The sequence below is a fragment of the Capra hircus genome, chromosome 9 (genome assembly GCF_001704415.2).
Source record: "Capra hircus breed San Clemente chromosome 9, ASM170441v1, whole genome shotgun sequence".
Lineage (NCBI taxonomy): Eukaryota > Metazoa > Chordata > Mammalia > Artiodactyla > Bovidae > Capra > Capra hircus.
The window spans coordinates 55,579,136-55,602,500 of record NC_030816.1 but is presented as its reverse complement, the minus strand read 5'-3'; the positions used below and the strand labels follow the sequence as shown (position 1 = coordinate 55,602,500).

At 40.3% G+C, this 23,365-nt stretch overlaps 1 protein-coding gene across 1 annotated transcript in view; it reads left to right on the top strand.

Moving 5' to 3' along the window:
- SAMD3 (sterile alpha motif domain containing 3) overlaps positions 1 to 20,796 on the top strand; it is a 45,974-nt gene extending 25,178 nt beyond the window's left edge. Inside the window, exons 8-11 of the mRNA XM_013966557.2 lie at positions 15,903 to 16,103; positions 19,347 to 19,518; positions 20,015 to 20,097; positions 20,312 to 20,796. Coding sequence (XP_013822011.1) covers positions 15,903 to 16,103; positions 19,347 to 19,518; positions 20,015 to 20,097; positions 20,312 to 20,596 — 741 coding nt within the window. The 3' untranslated portion in view covers positions 20,597 to 20,796. The remainder of the gene's footprint in view (positions 1 to 15,902; positions 16,104 to 19,346; positions 19,519 to 20,014; positions 20,098 to 20,311) is intronic.

Below are 23,365 nucleotides of genomic sequence, written 5' to 3'. Positions count from 1 at the left end.
GTGTGTGCGTGTGCAAGCACATGCACACGCACACATTCTCAGTCATGCCCAACTCTTTGCAACTCCACGAACTGTAGCTTGCCAGGCTCTCTGTCCATGGGATTCTCCAGAGAAGAACACTGGAGTGGGTTTCCAGTTCCTCCTCTAAGGTATTTCCCAACCCACGGATCCAACACATCTCTTGCATCTCCTGCATTGGCAGGCAGATTGTTTACCAGATGAGCCACTGGGGAAGCCCCTATAAAACCCAAAGCTTCAGCAGCATCAAGCATCCCCCCATGAGTCTTAAAAATGCCTGGGTTCCTTACATTCTGCTATTAAAAGGAACTATAACCATGGTACGCAGAGCTATACTTGTCAGAATCCCAGGCTATGTTTCTAGATCAATCCTCCAAAAATACTGGATTTAAATGTGATGTTTAAAAATCTTTTGCCAACCTCACGACCCCGTGTCACTGCTGGTTGTACATTCAATCAAATGCAGCATAAGTAACACTCTTTCTTAGGCATCTGAGTTTTAGCTTTAGGTCCAAGCAACTTGTAGCCCTGTGAATTGATAAATCTGTTTCACTTGCTTAATTGGCTTTTATTATACTTTTTAGAGTACTTATAAACAGAGATACAAGTAGATTCTCAAAACAGTAGAGTTAGCTGAGCAATATATTTTTTTATTGAAGTATAGTTGATTTAGGGCTTCCTTGATAGCTCAATTGGTAGAGAATCCACCTGCAATGCAGGAGACCCTGGTTCAGTTCCTGGCAGAAAGATCTGCTGGAGAAGGGATAGGCTACCCACTCCAGTGTTCTTGGGCTCCCTTGTGGCTCATCTGGTAAAGAATCTGCGTGCAATGAGGGAGACCTGGGTTAGATCCCTGGGTTGGGAAGATCCCCTGGAGAAGGGAAAGGCTACTCACTCCAGTATTCTGGCCTGGAGAATTCCATGGACTGTACAGCCCATGGGGTTACAAAGAGTCAGACACAACTAACCAACTTTCACTTTCATAGTTGATTTACAATGTTTCAGGTTTTAGCAGTGATTCAGTTATACATACATATATATATATATATATATATATATTCTTTTTCAGATTCTTTTCCATTATAGGTTGTTACAAATTATTGACTATAGTTCCCTGTGTACATAGTAGGTCCTTAGTTGTTGTGCATTTTATATACAGTAGTATGTATATGTTAAACTCCTCATTTATCCCTCCTTCACCCCTTTGCCCCTTTGATAACCTTCAATTTGTTTTCTATGTTTGTGAGTCTATTTCTGTCTGTGTTTTAACTGAGTAATTAGTTAAGTTGCTGACAATATTATCCTGTTTAAATGATGAAGACACGTTGGTATTAAAAGCTTATAGGAATTGTATGTATGCAGTGTAGTGGACAGAGAAAGCAATGGCACCCCACTCCAGTGTTCTTGCCTGGAGAATCCCAGGGACAGAGGAGCCTGATGGGCTGCCGTCTGTGGGTCGCACAGAGTCAGGCACGACTGATGTGACTTAGCAGCAGCAGCAGTGTAGTGGAATTAACTTTGTACTGTAATATTTTCTTGTGGAAAACCTGAGGTGTTAAAGTCGAGTGACTCAAACTCTCACCTCATGGCACATTATCATCATTGTTCTGTGCCAGGCCTCTCTGTTGTTGTATTCATGTCTTTTTGTGCTCATTCATTTTTTTAAGTATAAGAGTCCTCTTATTGTTAATTTTAATTTTACTTTTTGTTATGCTGTGTGGGTTGTGGGATCTTAGTTCCCCAACCAGTGATTGAACGTGGGCCCTCTGCAGTGAGCCCCCGGAGTCCTAATCACTGGACCACCAAGGAATTCCCATGTGCTCATTCTTCTATGCCCTTTTCCCACCTCTGCTCTTGGGCAGCCCTTCTAATGCATTTCATCTGTATCTTTTTGTTTGTGAGGTGTTCTAAAATGTGTACAATCATTTTGGGTTTATATATATTTGACTCAATGTAGATGATATTCTGGACTTCCCAAGTGGTGCAGTAGTAAAGAACCTGCCTGCCAATGCAGGAGATACAAGAGATAGGGGTTCAGTCCCTGGATGGGGAAGATCCCCTGGAGGAGGAAATGGCAATCCACTCCAGTATTCTTGCCTGAAAGATTGCATGGACAGAGGAGCCTGATGGGCTATAGTCCATGGGGTCACAGAGAATCGGACATGACTGAGAACACACAAAAATGCCATTCTATACCTCATTTGCATTTCACTTTTTCACTGACACTTTTAAGTCTCATTTATGTTACCATGTGTATTTCTACCCCATGTTTATAGCAATTTTTACAAGCCCTTGCTTCAAGCCCCTTCCTTCCCACAATGAATGGTACTACAGAGAACACCATTATACCTGGCTGGTTATGGATGAAGCTGTTCTGTTATTTCTTTGGCTTGTCCACCCAGAAGTGGAACTGATGGGACCAGCATGGGTACTTAATTTGACTAATTGCTTTCTAGAATGATTTTGTTAGTCTCAGTCCCATAGTACCTGCATATCTTGATCTTCCTGCCAGTGCTTGGTGTTAACCAGCCTTGTGAGTTTTGCCAAGACTAATAGGTATAAACTGTAATCTCAGTCTTGTGATTTGCATTTCCCTGGATAACTAATGAGTCTGAGCATCTCTCCATGTGTTTGTTAGAGTTTTGTATTCCTTCTTTTAGAAAATTACCTCTTTAGTTCCATTGCCCCATTTTTAATGGGTTGGCATCTTTTTCTTCTTAATTTGTAGGAAGCGGTACTTCCCATACTCTAAGTCACCAAGATATTCTACTCTTTCTTTTATTAAGTGTATAGTTTGCACTTTCATGATTAGATCTTTAAGTCATCTGGAGTCTATTTTTGTATACGCCATTAGGTAAGGATCTCCATAGAATTATTGCTCTTACAACCAATTATTTTTTTCTCTGGCTTATGGTGGCAATTTGATTGTATGTTAACTTCCCCCCAAAAGACTTGAGTGTGTTCTGGGCACTCACTCTTATTCCATTGGTCTATCAGTCTATTCTTAATGCCATTGCCATAATTCATTTGATTACTTAATGTTTATTACTTAGTATCACTTAGCACTTAGTGTATAGACATTTCTGGGGCAGGTCACTCTCATTTTCTGGAATATGGAGAAGGACAGTGGTTCCTTTTCCCAAGAACTTGCCCCTGGGACTGTTTTGTAGCACTTGACTTCTTACAGAGAACTAGAGCCTGGGCTAGGGGTACTGAGGTGAGAGGGCAAGTGGATGTAGGACCAAAGGAAGGTTTTGAGAATCTGCCAGAGCAAGGACACTAGGATAAGTTCTGTCTTGGCTCATGAAGAGCCTCCTGTGACAAGATGAAGATGGTGTATGGAGGAATCCTACATTTCACATTGAGACAGCCTGACGCACATCCTTTCCTGGGAATCTCTTCATCCAGAGGATTCATTGGTGGTCCTCTTGGGTTTCTGCCAAATGCCTCATTTGAAACATCAGGATCTAAATATACTTTTGAAATGCTCTTTTGGCTAAAGTACACACATTTTCTTTTCTTAAATTATTGAGATTTCTTACAGCCAGTAAAGCCTTCAACTTATTACCATAAACTTGTTACTCATGGGATATAAGCTGACTTTGATAATAGTCACTGTTTCCTTCAAGATTTTCTGAAAAAACTTGGCTTGAATCTTTCATGTGTCCAGTTCTTCATATCTGCACCTGATATTTTCATCCACTTTGAAAAGATTCTCCTCTGTCTTTATGGAGTAAATGAACTCTGAATTGCATATCTGGTGAAAATTTATTTTGGTTTCTTGAAGCAGTACAGGAAGGACTTTGAATTTCCCACAAAGGCTTTTTCTTTTCTTTTTTTTTTTTCCTAGTTGCAATGATCTTCTCTCAGTTTGGAGGCTATTAATGTGATCTTTAAATGCACAGATTATTTTATCTTTATCAGCTAATTTAATCTACACTTTAATTTTTTTAGAATTTTAAGTAAGTTAATCCTATCTGTTTCTTCAGAAGTCCTTTTGATTATATTTTCTTGGAGGTTTTCATTTTATGCATGATTTTTGTTCATGCTAAGTCACTTCAGTCTGTTCAACTCTGTATGACCCTATGGACTGTAGCCTGCCAGGCTCCTCTGTCCATTGGATTTTCTAGGCAAGAGTACTGGAGTGGGTTGCCGTTCCCTCCTCCAGGGGGTCTTCTGACCCAGGGACTGAACCTGCATCTCTTATATCTCCTGCATTGTCAGGCAGATTCTTTACCACTCTTGTCAGCCAAGAAGCCCTTACCCAGCTCCAGATTCCTACAATCCCTGTTGTCTTCTCCAGGAATAACAGTCACTCTAGTCTTCCAACTGCTTGTTTATCACATGCTTAGTGGTTCTATTCATTATTGAAAGTGACATTAAAATCTCCAACTACTATTACTGTCTCTAGCTTCCTTCTGTCAGTTTTTGCCACATGACATTTGGGCTGTTGTTAAGTGTGTGTACGTTGATAATTGTTATATCTTCTTAATGGATTGGCCCTCTTCCCATTATAAAATATCCTCCTTTGTCTCTAGGAAGAATTTTTGTGTTGTTTATTTTGTCTTGTATGAGTATAGCTATTCTTTCTCTCTTTTGGTTACTGCTAGCATAATATATCTTTTCCCATCTTTTTACCTTCAACCTACTTATGACTTTGAATCTAAAGTATGTCTCTAGCAGACAGTATATAGTTGGATACTTTTTTTTTAGATCCATTCTGTCAATTACCTCATATGATTACTGATAAGGTAGGAATTATGTTTACTATTTGTTTTCTATTAATATATGTCGTCTCTTCTTACTTTATCCCTTATCCCTCAATTACTGCCTTCCTTGTGTTAAAGGAGATATTTCCTAGTATATTAATGTTATTCCCCTTTTTGTTCTCTTAGTAAATAAACATTTTTAGTTCTTTCTTTAGTGGTCGCCCTGGAGATTACAGCTAATACCTTGATTTATAATAATCTAGTTTGGATTCATACCCTTTTAATTGTAATAGCATATAAAAACTTTGCCCCTGTATAACAATACTCTTCTTCCCTTTTGTGCTGTTAGTTACATTTTATACATTGTATGTCCATCAACACAGAATTTATAACTATTGTTTCATGCAGTTGTTACAACCAACAAGATGGGAGAGTTACAACCAGAAAATTGATTTAAACTCTCTTTTATATTTACCTATGTTGTGACCTTTACCAGTGCTCTATTTTTTCATGTTGATTGGAGTTATAGTCCATGTTATTTCATTTTAGCTTGAAAAACCACCTTTAGAATTTCTGGTAGGGCAGATCTGCTAGTGACCAATTCTCTCAATTTTTATTTATCTGAGAATGTCTCAAATCTCTCCTTCATATCTGAAGGATGTTTTCTTGGATGTAGAATTTATATAGGGGATTTTTTTCTGGTTTGAGATTTGGGTGTTCTGGCATTCAGTTTGGAGAAGGCAATGGCACCCCACTCCAGTGTTCTTGCCCGGAAAATCCCATGGATGGAGGAGCCTGGTGGGTTGTAGTCCATGGGGTCCCTAAGAGTCGGACACGACTGAGCAAATTCACTTTCACTTTTCACTTTCATGCATTGGAGAAGGAAATGGCAACCCACTCGACTGTTCTTGCCTGGAGAATCCCAGGGACGGGGGAGCCTGGTGGGTTGCAGTCCATGGGGTCGCGCAGAGTTGGACATGACTGAAGAGACTTGGCGGCTGCAGCAGCAGGAGCATTCAGTTATCATGGTTTTGGCCGTAAATAACAGACAACACTGCCTGAAATTGGCTAAAATGATAAGGAGAGCTATGGTGTCACATAATATGAAACCCAGAGGAAGATGAGTGTGGATAAGATTTCTGCTCACCAAGTTACTCAGCTCGGCTCCTCCAGACCACCAGGAGGACGGTTCTTCTCCACTCCCTTGAAGTGAGATGTGGCCATGAGACTGACTCTGACCAGTGAAATGTGAGGAGTGTCAAGACAGTTGAAGATCCAGTATGCGGTGCTCCATCTTCTCCCTTTCTTTCGCAGTGGCGACTGACTTTCTAGGTGGTAAAGCCAGATTTTTCGGATGAGGAGGATGAAGAGATGGGCCTGTCCCATGAGAGGTAAACTTCTGTTGTGCTAACATCTGGGGGCTGTTAGGTAGAGCAGCAGCATCTTGCCCATCCTGAATAATACCAGCAGCTCCAAGCTTGGCATGTCAGGCTTTGCATCCACATCTCTGTGATCCTTCTGCTCCTGGCAAGCTTCATCAAGTGATGGAGTTCGAAGGACTTTTCTCAGAGTATGAAAAATACAGAGCTAATATTTTGCCCAATTCTGATTTGCAATATCAAAATATACTGGGAATGTCACAGAAATTTCCATAGAGAGGTTAATTGGTGCTTTTAAAAAAACTTATGCTGTATCTAGGACAGCAACACAAGGATTTAATAAATGATTGTGGGGGGCCCTTGCATACAAAGTCCTCCAAAAATTAAATAGATAAAGAAGCTAGCTAGCTAACTAACTAATTGCTAGGTGTTAAATTAAAAGCACTATACTTGTGGAGATTCATTGTCTGAGTTGTCTGAGATTTCACTTACCCATGGTGGACTGTGTTCTGAAAATATTAAATGTAAAATTCTAGAAATAAAGAATTCATAAGTTTTAAATGGAGAGAGAGACCACATTCACATAAATTTTATTACAGTATATCATTATAATTTTTCTATTTTATTTTTAGTTATTGTTGTTAGTTACTAACTGTGCCTAATTTATAAATTAAATTTTATCATAGGTCTACATTAAGGGAAAAACAGTCTGTACCTAGGGTTCAATACCATCTGCAGTTTCAGGCTTCCTGTGGGGTTCTTTGAACATATCCCCTGCAGATAAGGACGGGGCTACTGTAATTCATTTCTCTTAAAACATTTTATTTTTCTATTTATTTGGGAATATATGTACCCCATGACTTTGAAAGTCACTAGTAGTTCTCTGTGTTAGCTTTCCTTGGCTTAGAAATCAAATGGATTTGAAAGCTATGAAAAAACTGCTTGGATAGTCAAACGCTAAGGACACCTACTAGGTTCCTTTGAATTTCTTTTAGGGCATTTACTGTTTGCTTCTTACTGCACCTGACACATGATAATTTATTATATAATATTCTAATCATTTTTATAGCCTTTTCCACAGTTGTTGCTCTCATGGTGCAAAACTGAACAAGATAGCAAAAGTTGAAGAAAAACTTTGACAGTTAATTGCATTCTGGATGTAATGCAATTACTGCCATCAGTAGGTGACATGTTTGCTAATACTGTGAAGGTTTACAAGTGAGACTGTGGCTCAGATCATGAACTCCTTATTGCCAAATTCAGACTTAAATTGAAGAAAGTAGGGAAAACCGCTAGACCATTCAGGTATGACCTAAATCAAATCCCTTATGATTATACAGTGGAAGTGAGAAATAGATTTAAGGGCCTAGATCTGATAGATAGAGTGCCTGAGGAACTATGGAATGAGGTTCGTGACATTGTACAGGAGACAGGGATCAAGACCATCCCCATGGAAAAGAAATGCAAAAAAGCAAAATGGCTGTCTGGGGAGGCCTTACAAATAGCTGTGAAAAGCAGAGAGGCGAAAAGCAAAGGAGAAAAAGAAAGATATAAGCATCTGAATGCAGAGTTCCAAAGAATAGCAAGAAGAGATAAGAAAGCCGTCTTCAGCAATCAATGCAAAGAAATAGAGGAAAAGAACAGAATGGGAAAGACTAGAGATCTCTTCAAGAAAATTAGAGATACCAAGGGAACATTTCATGCAAAGATGGGCTCGATAAAGGACAGAAATGGTCTGGACCTAACAGAAGCAGAAGATATTAAGAAGAGGTGGCAAGAATACACGGAAGAACTGTACAAAAAAGATCTTCATGACCCAGATAATCATGATGATGTGATCACTAATCTAGAGCCAGACATCTTGGAAAGTGAAGTCAAGGGGGCCTTAGAAAGCATCACTATGAACAAAGCTAGTGGAGGTGATGGAATTCCAGTTGAGCTGTTTCAAATCCTGAAAGATGATGGTGTGAATGTGCTGCATTCAACATGCCAGCACATTGGGAAAACTCAGCAGTGGCTATAGGACTGGAAAAGGTCAGTTTTCATTCCACTTCCAAAGAAAGGCGATGCAAAAGAATGCTCAAACTACCGCACAATTGCACTCATCTCACATGCTAGTAAAGTAATGCTCAAAATTCTCCAAGCCAGACTTCAGCAATACGTGAACCGTGAAGTCCCTGATGGTCAAGCTGGTTTTAGAAAAGGCAGAGGAACCAGAGATCAAATTGCCAACATCCGCGGGATCATGGAAAAAGCAAGAGAGTTCCAGAAAAACATCTATTTCTGCTTTATTGACTATGCCAAAGCCTTTGACTGTGTGGATCACAATCAACTGTGGAAAATTCTGAAAGAGATGGGAATACCAGACCACCTAACCTGCCTCTTGAGAAATCTGTATGCAGGTCAGGAAGCAACAGTTAGAACTGGACATGGAACAACAGAGTGGTTCCAAATAAGAAAAGGAGTACGTCAAGGCTGTATATTGTCACCCTGCTTATTTAACTTCTATGCAGAGTACTTCATGAGAAACGCTGGACTGGAAGAAACACAAGCCGGAATCAAGATTGCCAGGAGAAATATCAATAACCTCAGATATGCAGATGACACCACCCTTATGGCAGAAAGTGAAGAGGAACTAAAAAGCCTCTTGATGAAAGTGAAAGAGGAGAGTGAAAAAGTTGGCTTAAAGCTCAACATTCAGAAAACGAAGATCATGGCATCTGGTCCCATCACTTCATGGGAAATAGATGGGGAAACAGTGGAAACTGTGTCAGACTTTATTTTGGGGGGCTCCAAAATCACTGCAGATGGTGATTGCAGCCATGAAATTAAAAGACGCTTACTCCTTGGAAGAAAAGTTATGACCAACCTAGATAGTATATTCAAAAGCAGACACTACTTTGCTGACTAAGGTCCGTCTAGTCAAGGCTATGGTTTTTCCTGTGGTCATGTATGGATGTGAGAGTTGGACTGTGAAGAAGGCTGAGAGCTGAAGAATTGATGCTTTTGAACTGTGGTGTTGGAGAAGACTCTTGAAAGTCCTTTGGACTGCAGGGAGATCCAACCAGTCCATTCTGAAGGAGATCAACCCTGGGATTTCTTTGGAAGGAATGATGCTAAAGCTGAAACTCCAGTACTTTGGCCACCTGATGCGAAGAGTTGACTCATTGGACAAGACTCTGATGCTGGGAGGGATTGGGGACAGGAGGGATTGGGGGCAGGAGGAAAAGGGGACGACCGAGGATGTGATGGCTGGATGGCATCATGGACTCGATGGACATGAGTCTGAGTGAACTCCGGGAGTTGGTGATGAACAGGGAGGCCTGGCGTGCTGCGATTCGTGGGGTCGCAAAGAGTCGGACACGACTGAGTGACTGAACTGAACTGTGCACTTGGAAACATGGGGCAAAGTCAAAGCCCTTTCCCTGCTGACTAAGACACATGACTGTATGTTAAGGAAAAAAACTGCTCAAGTTACACAAGGAAGCATCATTTTCAAAGTCACTTTGATGGCAATAGAAGTAAAAACAGGGGTGACTGGAATTTGGTATGAAGAAAACCCTACCATCTAACATAGCACTCTCCAATAGAAATATAATATGCACCAAAGATATGATGTAACATTTTCTAGTAGTCACATTCAAGAAAAGTGAAACAAAGCAGGTGGAATTATAATATTAAAACTATATTTTACTTAACCCAATATTATCATTTCAGCATGTAATCATTATGAAAATTTGTTAATGAGATGTTTTACATTCTTTTTTTGCATACTAAGTCTTTGAAATCCAGTGTTTCCATCATATGCATTAATTTGGCCTAGCCACAATTCAAGCACTCTATAGCCACATGTGGCCAATGACTCTAGAGTGGACGATGACCTTAGAGGAATTAAAGGGTTAAATGACACTCTCCAGTATATACACCATAGTTAGCAGGAAGCATGACCGGTTACTCATGTCAAACCCTTGTTGCATTTCTGGGGTAAATCCAAGCTAGTTTTTCCTTGTTCCTAATGTGTGCAACTTTGTCCAGAAATGAGACTGACCTGTAATTATCTTCTCTCATACAGTTCTTTCAGGTTTAGGAATCACAGAGGCTTCATACAGGCCTTCGTAGAATGGACTGGAATACTTCATAGAATTCTTTTTTTTCTTTGACTCCTTGAAAGAATTTATGTAAATTTGGTACACGCTCTGTTTTGAAAGTTTAGTAAAATTTAACTGTGAAACCTTCAGGTCTTGGTATTTTCTTTGTGGAAAGACTTTTATTTTCTAACTAAATTTGTATAAGGTTGTAGGAATTTCTTTTCGACCTGCTGGTATGTTACATTTTTTTCTAGAAATTTGTTCACTTGTTCTGTGTCTTGCTGATCATCGTATGTTCACAGATAGTGGATCTACCTAACACTTTCCTAAAATACTTGTAAAAGTCCTCATTTTTCCCATCTTTTATAGGTAACATTGGGCTTCCCTGGTGGCTCAGAGGTTAAAGCGTCTGTCTACAATGCGGGAGACCTGGGTTCGATCCCTGGGTTGGGAAGATCCCCTGGAGAAGGAAATGGCAACCCACTCCAGTACTCTTGCCTGGAGAATCCCATGGACAGAGGAGCTTGATGGACGGAGTCGCAAAGAATCGGACATGACTGAGCGACTTCACTTTCACTTTCTGTTCACATTTTAGTCAGATGATAGTATGTCAACTTGTTGATTCAAGTGTAGTTCAGCCAAGTGTCCTCTCAACTAATTTTTCGAGAAAGAGTTTTTTTGTTGTCTCCGCAAAGCCTGTTCGGAGAAGGCAATGGCACCCCACCCCAGTACTCTTGCCTGGAAAATCCCATGGATGGAGAAGCCTGGTGGGCTGCAGTCCATGGGGTCACTAAGAGTCGGGCACGACTGAGCAACTTCACTTTCACTTTTCACTTTCATGCATTGGAGAAGGAAATGGCAACCCACTCCAGTATTCTTGCCTGGAGAATCCCAGGGACAGAGGAGCCTGGTGGGCTGCCATCTATGGGGTCACACAGTCAGACATGACTGAAGTGACTCAACAGCAGCAGCAAAGCCTGTTGATTGCCTTAGGGTTTTTTGTTTCTTTGTTTGTTTTTCTGGCTGAGCTGTGAGGCTTGCAGGATCATATTTCCCCAATCAGAGGTTAAACTTTGGGCCTCAACAGTGAAAGAGTCCTCACCACTGGACTACGAGGGAATTCCGATTGCCTTATATTTTTGTTGTTGTTATTTATTTTTTAATTGAAGGATAATTGCTTTACAGAATTTTGTCGTTTTCTGTTAAACCTCAGCATGAATCAGCCATAGGTATACATATATCCCCTCCCTTTTGAAACTCGCTTCCATCTCCCTCCCCATCCCACCACTCTAGGTTGATGCAGAGCCTCTGTTTGAGTTTCCTGAGCCATACAGCAAATTCCCATTGGCTATCTATTTTATATATGGTAATATAAGTTTCCATGTTACTCTTTCCATACATCTCACCCTCTCCTCCTCTCTCCCCATGTCCATAAGTCTATTCTGTCTGTTTCTCCATTATTGCCCTGTAAATAAATTCTTCAGTACCATTTTTCTTGATTCTGTATATATGCATTAGAATACAATATTTATCTTTCACTTTCTGACTTACTTCACTCTGTATAATAGGTTCTAGTTTCATCTGCCTCATGTGAACTGACTCAAATGCATTCCTTTTTATGACTGTGTAATATTCCATTGTGTATATGTACCACAACTTCTTGATCCATTCATCTGTCGATGGACATCTAGATTGCTTCCATGTTCTAGCTATTGTAAATAGTGTTGCAGTGAACAATGGGATACAAGTGTCTTTTTCAATTTTGGTTTCCTCAGGGTATATGCCTAGGAGTGGGATTGCTGGATCATACGGTGGTTTTATTCCTAGCTTTTTAAGGAATCTCTATACCGTCTTCCATAGTAGCTGTATCAATTTACATTCCCACCAACAGTGCAAGAGTGTTGCCTTTTCTCCACATCCTCTCCAGCATTTATTGTTTGTAGACTTTTTGATGATGGCCATTCTGACTGGTTTGAGGTGATATTTCATGGTAGTTTTGGTTTTCATTTTTCTAATAATGAGCAGTGTTGAGCATCTTTTCATGTGTTTGTTACCCATCTGTATGTCTTCTTTGGAGAAATGTCTGTTTAGGTACTTTTCCCACTTTTTGATTGGGTTGTTTGCTTTTTTGGTATGAAGTGGTATGAGCTGCTTGTATTTTTTGGAAATTAATTCTTTGTCAGTTGTTTCATTTGATATTATTTTCTCCCATTCTGAGGGCTGTCTTTTCACCTTGCTTATAGTTTCCTTTGCTGTGCAAAAGCTTTTAAGTTTAATCAGGTCCCACTTGTTTACTTTGGGGAGGATCTTTTTGATTTAGGTCATCTAGTGTTCTGCCTATGTTTTCCTCTAAGAGTTTTATAGTTTCTGGTCTTACATTTAGGGTTTTATCCATTTTGAGTTTATCTTTATGTATGGTATTAGGAAGTGTTCTAATTTCATTCTTTTACATTTAGCTGTCCAGTTTTCCTAGCACCATTTATTGAAGAGGCAGTTTTTGCCCCATTGTATATTCCTGCCTCCTTTGTCAAAAATAAGGTTCTCATAGGTGCATGGGTTTATTTCTGGGCTTTCTATCTTGTTCCATTGGTCTATATTTCTGTTTTTGTGCCTGTACCATACTGTCTTGATGACTATAAAATAAGCAAAATCAAAACAGTCCAATAAAGTACAGTAGATTGACTCAGCAAACAAAGGAAATAAAAAATTATATCTACCAGTTAAGAACAACACTAACTAAAGCACAAACTGGAAGATAAAACTAAAGCAAGGTGCCAAGTGGGGAATAAAGCAATGAAAACAAAACTAACCAATATGTTGAGACGAAAGGAAAGAAAGAAAAGAAAGAAAGAATGGATATGCAAAGTTAAATAAAGGTAGATGAAGATTTATATACATTAAAGATTAATTGCAAAGGAGAAAAGAATAGTAGGAAAAGCAAACAAAGGAGTAAATGTAGAAAAAATAATAATGGGCTTAAAAATTAAAATTAAAAAAAAGAGAGAAAAAAGGAAAACTCCATAGAACTGCAAAAACCCGATACAGAAGCAGAGGTTTATAACAACAATAAAAAATGTGACTGAGGAAAAAAAAAAAACAATCAAGAGCTTAATTAGATTTCTTAGTGCCAATAAAATCAACAACTACAACAGAGCAGGGGGCAAAGGGAAAAAAAGAAAGAAGTAAAAAAAATCCAAAAGAGTCCACAGAACAGGTCAAAACATAAGAATAATAAATGTTTTTCTTGAGTCACTGCTGTCAGAGTGCTTTTCCTCGCTGGGAGTCACAGTCCACGTTACCTCCCTAGGATGCCTTCCAACTCTGTGCTGGTTTCTGGACCTGCTGTGGGGGCAGCTCAGATTCCAATTTGTCCTACTCTTGTGTGTCCTTATCTTCAATGTCCACAGCTATTAGAACTAGTGCATTTTCTTTTGTGGGAGCTCTCAATGTCATTTTGTATATTCCATAGACAAAGAGGCTGCCTAATTGATTGTGTGGATTTAATCTGCAGCTTGTACAGCTAGTGGGAAGGTTTTGGGTCTTCTTCTTTAGCCACACTGCCCCGGGGTTTCAATTGTGGTTTTATTTCCACCTCTGCATGTGAGGTCCACTGGGGTTTGCTCCTGAGGCTGCCCTGGCGGACTTGGGTCTGTCCCAGTGAGGGCCAGGTGTGGAAGTGGTTCTGCTGCTTGGGTTGCATGGGTTCTGGCAGCACCAGGTACTCAGCAGAGTTGGCGGTTAGGGAAGCAGGAAACATAGTGCTCTAGAAGGGCATGGCGACCAGTATTGGCCAATACACGCCAGTATTCTTGCCTGGAGAACCCCCTGACAGAGAAGCCTGGCAGCTCACAGTCCACAGGGCTGCAAAGAGTTGGACATGACTGGAGTAACCCTGCATGCACAGACGCAAAACATTTTTTGCCTGTGGCAGCTCTGACCCAGTGAGGGTTGAGGGTGAAGGTGGCACAGGCGCTTGGCTTGTGGGGATCCTGGTGGCGCCAAGTGTGCAGGGACATGGACTGTCTCCACCGCAGGAGTTATGGCCCTATCAGAGTCTTTTTCAAGCCTCTTGTAGCTGGTGATCAGAAGGCCTCTTTGGCCAGCTTTTTTCCTTTAGCTCCTCCTGTTCAGGTACTTAGAGGGCTCCCTTGCCTGGGGCCCTTCTCTGTTGTGCCACGCATCAGGTACATAGAGGGGTCTCCCTGGCCTTGGTCCTATGCTGTAGATCGGCACATCAGGCACTTACAGGGGCACCCTGGGTGGGGTCCTACTCTGTAGTTTGGCACATTAGTCACTGAAAGGAGCACCCTGGGTGGGGTCCTACTCTGTTGTTCAGTGCTCAGGCGTTTGATGGGCCAGCCTTTCTATTGTTCAGCTGCAGATGCTGGTGTGTGGGGAGAGAGAGGCTATGGTGATGGTTCCACCCCTACGCGTGACTCAGCAGTCTCACCTTGCTTCCATGGCTGTCTCGCTTTCCTCCACAGGCATTTCCCACCACAATCTCCTCCCTCCCCTCCCCTCGATCTGTCTCTCCACAGTCAACAGCAGCCCTCGCCCTGGGATTGTTCCACAATCCCTAAACTCCAGCTCCCAGCTGCTGCACTTCTAGGGAACCTGCCTCCCTGTCTGGGGTATGTATGGCTGCGGCAAGGACTGTCTGATTCTCATCCCATTTAGGTTGCCACAGATCAGCTGTTTCACTCACAGCCCTAAATGTTTCTCCTCTCTGACTCAGACAATTGCCTGGATGTGGGGATCAGACCCCTGCATCAGTTCCTCCACCCACCGAGGGCAGGTCCATCCTAGAAACAGTCCAGTCTTTCCCCCTAGTTCCTTTGTCCTACTAAGTTTCGCGTGGGTCTACATATTCTTTTCGGCTGCTCAGGTACTCCTGTCTGCTCCCAGCTGGTGTTCTGCATCCACTTCTGTGCCTGAAGTTGTATTCCTGATGTATCCGTGGAGAGAGATGTACTACACGTCCACCTATTCCTCTGCCATCTTGTTCCGCCTGCCTTAGATTTTTTTTTTTTCACTTTAGATTTTTAATGAAAATATGTGGGATACCTCTTAGCCACCCCACCTAATCCAAGGTACCCAAATGTATAGGGAATATAATCGACAACTTCATGATTTAGTATAACAATATACCCACTGTATTTGTTTTGAATTTGGATTATATGGCATGGTATTATAACTCCAAATAGGCATTTAAAAAGGAAGAATACAAACAATAACAAAACCTTCATTAAAAACCTTATCTCTTCTTAATATTTTGCCTTCTAAAATTTAAATGCATAAGAGTAAATGACAGAGATGTTATGGGGAGGGAGGTGGGAGGGGGGTTCATGTTTGGGAACACCTGTAAGAATTAAAAATTAAAAAAATTTAAAAAAAAGAGTAAATGACATTCTTATTACATGTTAAACTTCTGGATAATCTAGATATCCATGTAAAAGGGTGTGTAGGAAATGAATAGCGTTTAAATCTGTCAAGAGAGCAGATTATAACTCCATAGTTGGTAATTAACTATTTGATTTGTTCACAGCATCAAAGATTTGTTCACAGCATTTGTTAGTCAAGGTCAAACATAATGCTACGTACGAGGGCATTACTGAGTGTGTAACAACAGCTCATAATTCAAGTCTTCATGGAGTGTTAAACTGCCACCTGAAACATGGAACATATGATATTTTGAAAATATTTTGCAGGAGGAAGCTGTTTGTTTAGATTTTGAGGTAGATGAACATATTAACTGGTTCCAGCAAGAATATGTGAAAACAGAAAAGGACTGGAGAGAAATTGATAAGAGGATGAGCCAGACTTTGGAAATAAGAAGAAAGTTGATTGGCGGCAGAACACCTCTGAAGGACGTTCTTAAAATGTTTCCTTTCCTGCAGTGCCCTTATCAGGTATCTGTATTTACCTATAATACTCTGATTAGTGTGTTCAGATGGACTTTTCTCTCTTTCTTCTTGGAGTGGTAACAGGACTGTGTAGCAAGATGATGGGTGTGAATCTCAGTAGAAATGTGTGGGGTCCAAGGGGCCACGATGAGGAGCACTTGGTAAGGATTTCTGGAATCATTCTGATAACACGCACTGGCTGTCATCAGATTTGAAGAGTCGCCAAGTGGTGCCCTAAGGCACCACGCCCCTGCTTTGGGGGACTTTGACAGTGGGAAACATTTTCCCTTTGCACGCATTTAGACAATCAAGATAGTTAATTAGGGTGCTGTTATCCTGCAGCATTACTCACAATCTATTTCCTTTATCATCCCAAATTATTCCATAAAGTGAAAGGGAAAGTCATTCAGTCGTGTCCAACTCTTTGTGATCCCATGGACTGTAGCCTGCCAGGCTCCTCTGTCAAAGGAATTCTCCAGGCAAGAATACTGGAGTGGGTAGCTATTCCCTTCTCCAGGGGATCTTCCCAATCCAGGGATTGAACACAGTTCTCCCACATTGCAGATAGATTCTTTAGTGGTCTTAAAATATACGAAGTTTTTATGGGTAAATCAAACATCCTTCCAGTTAGTTTATTTAAGATGGCCATTAAAGGTCCAATTATAATTTTACTGTAATTTTGGCTGTAGTATATAATGAAAGATTCATCAGAGTTTTATCTGAGAATGCATTTCCTGAAGGAATGCTATGGGTGCAAGAAACCAAATGAAATGAAAAGTTTTACAGGCTTTTCTTCTCTCCCCCCCCGAAAAAAAAAAAAACTGAAATAAGAATTTGTCCGCATTTTTTATTTTAATAATAATGTCTATAGAGAACATCTGAATGTTTATTACATAGCAGGCATGTTCTTAGTGCTTTACATGGATTATTTTAGTTAATTCATTTTCAGCAACCCTACCTTATTTATCGCTTGATTCTCTTTCAGTTGCTAGGAAAGGCAATATCTGGCAATAACTGTTAGAAGAGTATGACAGATTGACACATGTATAAAATATACTTTTAAAGCAAAAATTGTTAAACCAATAGTCTAAAATGTTAGAAAGTGAAAGTGAAAGCTGCTCAGTCATGTCTGATTCTTTGTGGCCTCATGGACTATACAGACCATGGAATTCTCCAGGCCAGGATACTGAAATGGGTAGCCTTTCCCTTCTCCAGGGGATCTTCCCAACCCAGGGATTGAACCGAGGTCTCCCACATTGCAGACGAATTCTTTACCAGCTGAGCCACAAGGGAAGCCCAAGAATGGGTAGCCTATCCCTTCTCTGGTGGATCTTCCTGACCCAGGGATTGAACCAGGATCTCCTGCATTGTAGGCAGATTCTTTACCAATTAAGCTAAGCATGTTCTAAACATTGTGGTAGTTCCCAAAGTACCTAGCAGAGTACAGTGTGTGAAATACAAGTGAAATACTGATCTTTTTAAATGCTAAATGAGTCAGTAGATGGTTGATTGAGGCAAGAATCATTGGTGAATGCTAAATCTTGCAGATGAAAATTACAGTAGGGACAAGATATTTACATCAGCTCAAGGGATCACCCCATAAAATACATACAACTATATTTTAATTAATAATAATTATATATATATACATGAATTAACCTGGAAGATTCCATTTTAACCGAGCGATCAGTTACTATCTTCAATAATGGGGCCAACAACCATCCTCCTGAAGGAGAAGTGCCAGCATTCTTGCTAAAAAGTATGTAAATCATGAAGAAACATCATATGAACCTGGAAGGAGGGGGTGTTCTCCCAAGTAAAAGTTGAGGAGTTTAAGGAAAACTGAGATGCTGTTTCAGACTGAAAGAGACCAAAGAAACATATCTAAATCTCACCTGTTCCTAGATTAAATCTGAGATTTGTAAAGAGCATGATTGCAACAACTGGAAAGTTTAAACAGGGTCTGTGGATTAGATTTTCCTGATTTTGACAGTTATGCTGTGCTTATGTAGGATAGTGTTCTTGTATTTCTTAAGTACAAGGAATAATAATATGCAATGAAGAATAAGGGTTAAGAGGGCATCCTGTCTACAACTTATTTTCAAATCAGTCAGAAATGTTAGCCTTGGGCGAAGTTGCATGAAGGCCATTTGTGACCTCTATTTACTCTTTCTGCAACTGTAATGTCAACCTGAAATTCTTTTTTTTAAAAAAAGTTAAAGAAATTCCTAGGTTCTGCACCCAAGAAAGTGGACTCTCTACCCTCCTTGTGTTTCACTTCACATCTCCCTGCTCTCTGAGAGAGTTTCTTTTTAGGCTATTAATATAGATTAGTGCCCACTGAAGGTTGCCTGATAGCAGAGCTGCTATGCCTTTATGAGGATGTGCATTCCAGTTTTCTGATAACTTCCACACCTAATCTTTGGGCAATTTATGATCCACCAAAACATTCAAGAAGCAATGAGACCCAGTGGGTAATATATAACTGTTTTTTATAGAGTTTTAGGGAAAATGATGACTACATAATTCCTTTTAGTGTGGGTGATGAGTTTTATAATGTCACTCTGTCAAAAAAAAAAAAAAAATTGGGAGGGAGTGGTGGTGGAATTCTCCCAAGAGAAGAATTTGGGCAGTAGCAGGAAAAAGTGATTCTGAGTAAAGAAGTTACCATACATGTTAACTGGTTTTGCTTTCATCTCATAGTCGAATCTCGTACATTTAGATTGTTTTTCATCCTTTATTTCTGTCTGATGTTACAATGTCTCTAAAGCTCTTTTCCCTTTAGCATAATAGGGTTAGGGATTTTTTTCAAGGTTTGCTTCCTAAAATCGGATAGATTTCTTGTGCCTCTTCCTGGAGTGCCAAAATAACAACGTAGTAAAGAAGTGTAAGATCCTAGAATCTCGGCTGGGTAACACAGACAGCCAAAATATTCATTGCATTCATTGTGGAGGGATTTCTTTTTTGTTTGCTCTTTCCCCCAGTTACTTTGTTACCCTCATTTGTTGAGTCTGTATCCAGATTTAGTTCTGCAAGCTCAGATGTTTGTCATGCCCACTCTATCTTTTTTCTGTTCACTTCAGGCTTCCACTCTTTGCTCCTCCTCTGTCTTAAGTCTACTTCGCCACTAAAACTAATCAAATATCTAGCATATAAACTAGCCTTCAAAGCTTACTGTAATTCTACAGAGCAATTTAATTCCTTGCAGTCCATAGGTTAGCTTCTCTTGTGATCTTTTTCTTTTTTCAGCTCTTCAGAGAATTCCAACTTCTTACAAGAACAGATATTTATAAGAAAATAAGGCACATTTTGGAATCCTATTCAGAAAATATACTGGCTTCTCTTTCTTTGGTGGACAACCCAATCATTATTGTATTGCAAGAAAAGATGAAACAGCACACAGATGAAGACACGTTGAAACGTTAGTAAACCTGGGGGATAGGGTGATCTGGTCTCAGTTACCTGTATAATTCAGGGTAATTAGGAGAGCTATATTTTGTAGAATTTAGTGAAAAAATATGTGAGGAAGAAAAAATAATTTCTTAAGTAGAAGGAGCTTAAGAATAGATTTTTAAAGTACACGTGATATTATAATATTATATTTAGGAAACTAGTAACCTGTTAATTTCATATAGAAGGTAATTTACAGACCACAGGTTAAGTACAATGAAATCATTCTGGCAGATGGATAGAGAGTATAGAAATCTTACCTCCTCTTGGCTGTGACATGGAGGGCAGAACAGGAGATCTTGAATGTTTACTACAAGGGGATGTTGTTTTAAAAAAAAAAGAAAACTAGGGGAACTAAGATATAAGAAAGCTAATTTGTTCTTTAGAAGGTAAGTAACAGCAACAAAAAACCCACACATTTTAATACTGGCTTTACTTACAACATTTACTTGGACTTGCTTTGACAGATATGAAGATGACAGCCACTTGTTTACTCCTACCAGATGTTTTTGGGGAGGATTCCAGCCTTTTTGTCATTGTGAATGACAAGGTATGCAGTATGTCAGTGATCATTGGTTTGATATTTAATACAATATATTGAAGCAGAATGGTGGCCTATTTTAAAGTTATGTTTTGTCATATTTACAAATATGCTACATTGTAACAAGTGCGTTTGTTGTAGTATCATGGTTAAATTGAGGCACATTGTGTTATTGAGCTATTTTACGTACCACAGGGTAGTGACTGTAATCTTTTTTATTCAGGTGCAAGTGTCCACGCCTGTGTTAGCAGTTAAGAACCCTTTCAACATGGATGTCTGTGAATTTTCTTTGTATTTAGAAAAAGAGAGACTCACAAAGGTGGATGACTGTATTACGGCCTTGGCTGCACTCATAGCTTCCTTCCATGTGTTTGGGATTGAGTGTCCAAGAAGACTGTCTCAAACCCTCAACTTCCTAGAGACACTGATTTTTGATGTGCACAGCCCATATTTTCCTTCTATGAAAGGAAAGGAAAAGGAAGTAGGATTTCAACATCCAGTCACTTAACAGCATGCCAAATATTAAAGCAGAATGGATCTCTGGGGTGGCTGAAACTATTAACCATTGTTTTGATTTAGTAGAGGTAGGTATTAATATTAGAAAAATCATCTTGTCACTGAGATTCAAATGAATATTAATGCCTTCTACCTTTACACTTTGACCTTTACACTTTCTTTATTGAAATTCTGTAATAAAATATGACTTAAAGAGCTGTTTATTTCGAGTTTTAAGAAATTCCAATCCAAGTTAACACTTTCAAGGGGGCATTAGTTTTTAAAAGACACTATGCTTCACATTTTCTTAAAATCCTTCATATCAGGGTATGACTTGAACTTAAGGCAATATGTCCACTTTTGAAAGACTTAATGCCTAGGAGTGCTGAAGAATTGATGCTTTTGAACTGTGGAGCTGGAGAAGACTCTTGAGAGTCCCTTGGACTGCAAGGAGAGCCAACCAGTCCATCCTAAAGGAGATCAGTCCTGAATATTCACTGGAAGTGCTGATGCTGAAGCTGAAGCTCCAATACTTAAGCCACCTGACACGAAGAGCCAACTCATTGGAAAAGACCCTGATGCTAGGAAAGACTGAAGGCCGGAGGAGAAGGGGATGACAGAGGGTGAGATGGTTGGATCACATCACTGACTCAATGGACATGTGTTTGAGTAGACTCGGGAGTTGGTGATGGACAGGGAAGCCTAGCGTGCTGCTGTCTGTGGGGTCACAAAGAGTCAGACACAACTGAGTGACTGAACTGAACTGAATGCCCAGGAGCTGCACATTTGTGGCCTGTGGTTCTGTCCATTTGATTTGAGCATTGTTTGGAAACATTTTGAACTTGAGCATTTTAAGATGTACAGGTGGTGCTAATGGTAAACCCCGCCTCACCCTGCCAATTCAGGAGACATAGCTAAGAGACAAAGGTTCAATTCCTGGGTCAGGAAGATCCCCTGGAGAAGGGAATGGCAACCCACTCCAGTATTCTTGCCTGGAGAATCCCCGTGGACAGAGGAGCCTGGTGGGCTACGGTCCACAGGGTTGCTGAGTCGGACACTAGTGAACGGATTTAGCACAGCACACAACTCCCCAGTTCCTCTTTTCGCCTGCTGAGCTGCCCTGCAGGGAGTTTAGGTTTCCTTCCATCCTATTTGTTGAAAACTGTGGCTGTTTCTGAGGTCTCCTCACTGCTGGATGGTCTCGCTGGCACAGGTTTCCATCATCGGTGACCCGTATTCCTCTTCCTCTGCTTCCCTCCCTTGAGATACAGTGATACAGCTGGTTCTTGTCTCCCCACAAGGTTTCTGGTTTTCCCTCGTTTTGACCTCCAGTGTTCTCATGTGCCTTGGTTGCCCCATGCGCTAGTTTGGATCTGTAATAAGAACCTGGTTTTTCACTCCCAGGGGCCCAGCTTACAGTTTCCAAGTTAGGCCCTTCCTAGATCAGCTCTCCAGTCTGTCTCAGGAGCCCTAGTCCTGAGCCTCATCCAGCCCAGAGTCCTACATTGTAATCGAACATTATGGTTTTAAGGTGCCCCTTGCTGTTATCACAATCTTGACGTTACTTAGTTTTGAAAGAATTAATTGGTTTAAAAGACTGAAGAATTTAAGTGTGCTAATAAGGCATCACAGTGCAATGGATCTGGGTTATTGCATCTAATTATTTTTTTTAAGTTTAAGAAGCGTTCATATTATTGAAGAAATTTTTATAACACATCTCTAGAAATACTGCAAAATACTAGTATTTTTATCTCTGACTGTTCATTAAAATGCTTAAGTCAGTGGGAAAAAAGAAAATTTGAGATCAGCTGCCCACCTCTGCAATGATTATTCACTGCTTATACGAGAATGGACAGGCAAGAACAATTTGGTACATTTCTCCATAACTAGTCCCTATTTTACAGTTTCTATTTCTTCTCTTTCACTACAATGTGCTTTTAGTTCCTTATAAAGTTTCTTTTCCGGAGAAGGCAATGGCAACCCACTCCAGTACTCTTGCCTGGAAAATCCTACCAGGCTCCGCTGTCCATGGGGTCGCTAAGAGTCGGACACGACTGAGCGACTTCACTTTCACTTTTCACTTTAATCCACTGGAGCAGGAAATGGCAACCCACTCCAGTGTTCTTGCCTGGAGAATTCCAGGGACGGCGGAGCCTGGTGGGCTGCCGTCTATGGGGTCGCACAGAGTCGGACACGACTGAAGCGACTTAGCAGCAGCAGCAGCAAAGTTTCTTTTATTTCTCCCAATTATTCCCTCCCAACTCCCATTTTTTTAAGTTTTCACAATCTTACTCCTCTTCTCCAGAATAAAGTTACGAAGTTCTAAAAGAGTCCTTTCCCTTGGAGGTCCACAATCTCTATGGCTGGCCTTTCTTATTTTTTCTTCTTTTACTTTGGATTGGCATATAGTTGATTAATACTGTATTAGTTTCAGGTGTACAGCCAAGTGATTCAGTTATACATACACATGTATTTATTCATTTTCAAATTATTTTCCCACTTAGGTTATTATAGAATATTTAGCAGAGTTCCCTTGCACTATATAGTAGGACCTTGTTGGTTAACATAAAAAATTTTTTAAATCATTTAAAATATAAATTTATTTATTTGGAGGTTAATTACTTTACAATACTGTACTGGTTTTGCCATACATCAACATGAATCCGCCACAGGTATACACGTGTTCCCCATCCTGAACCCCCCTCCCTCCTCCCTCCCCGTACCATCCTTCTGGGTCATCTCAGTGCACTGTGTACATACCAGTCCCGAACTCCCAATTTAT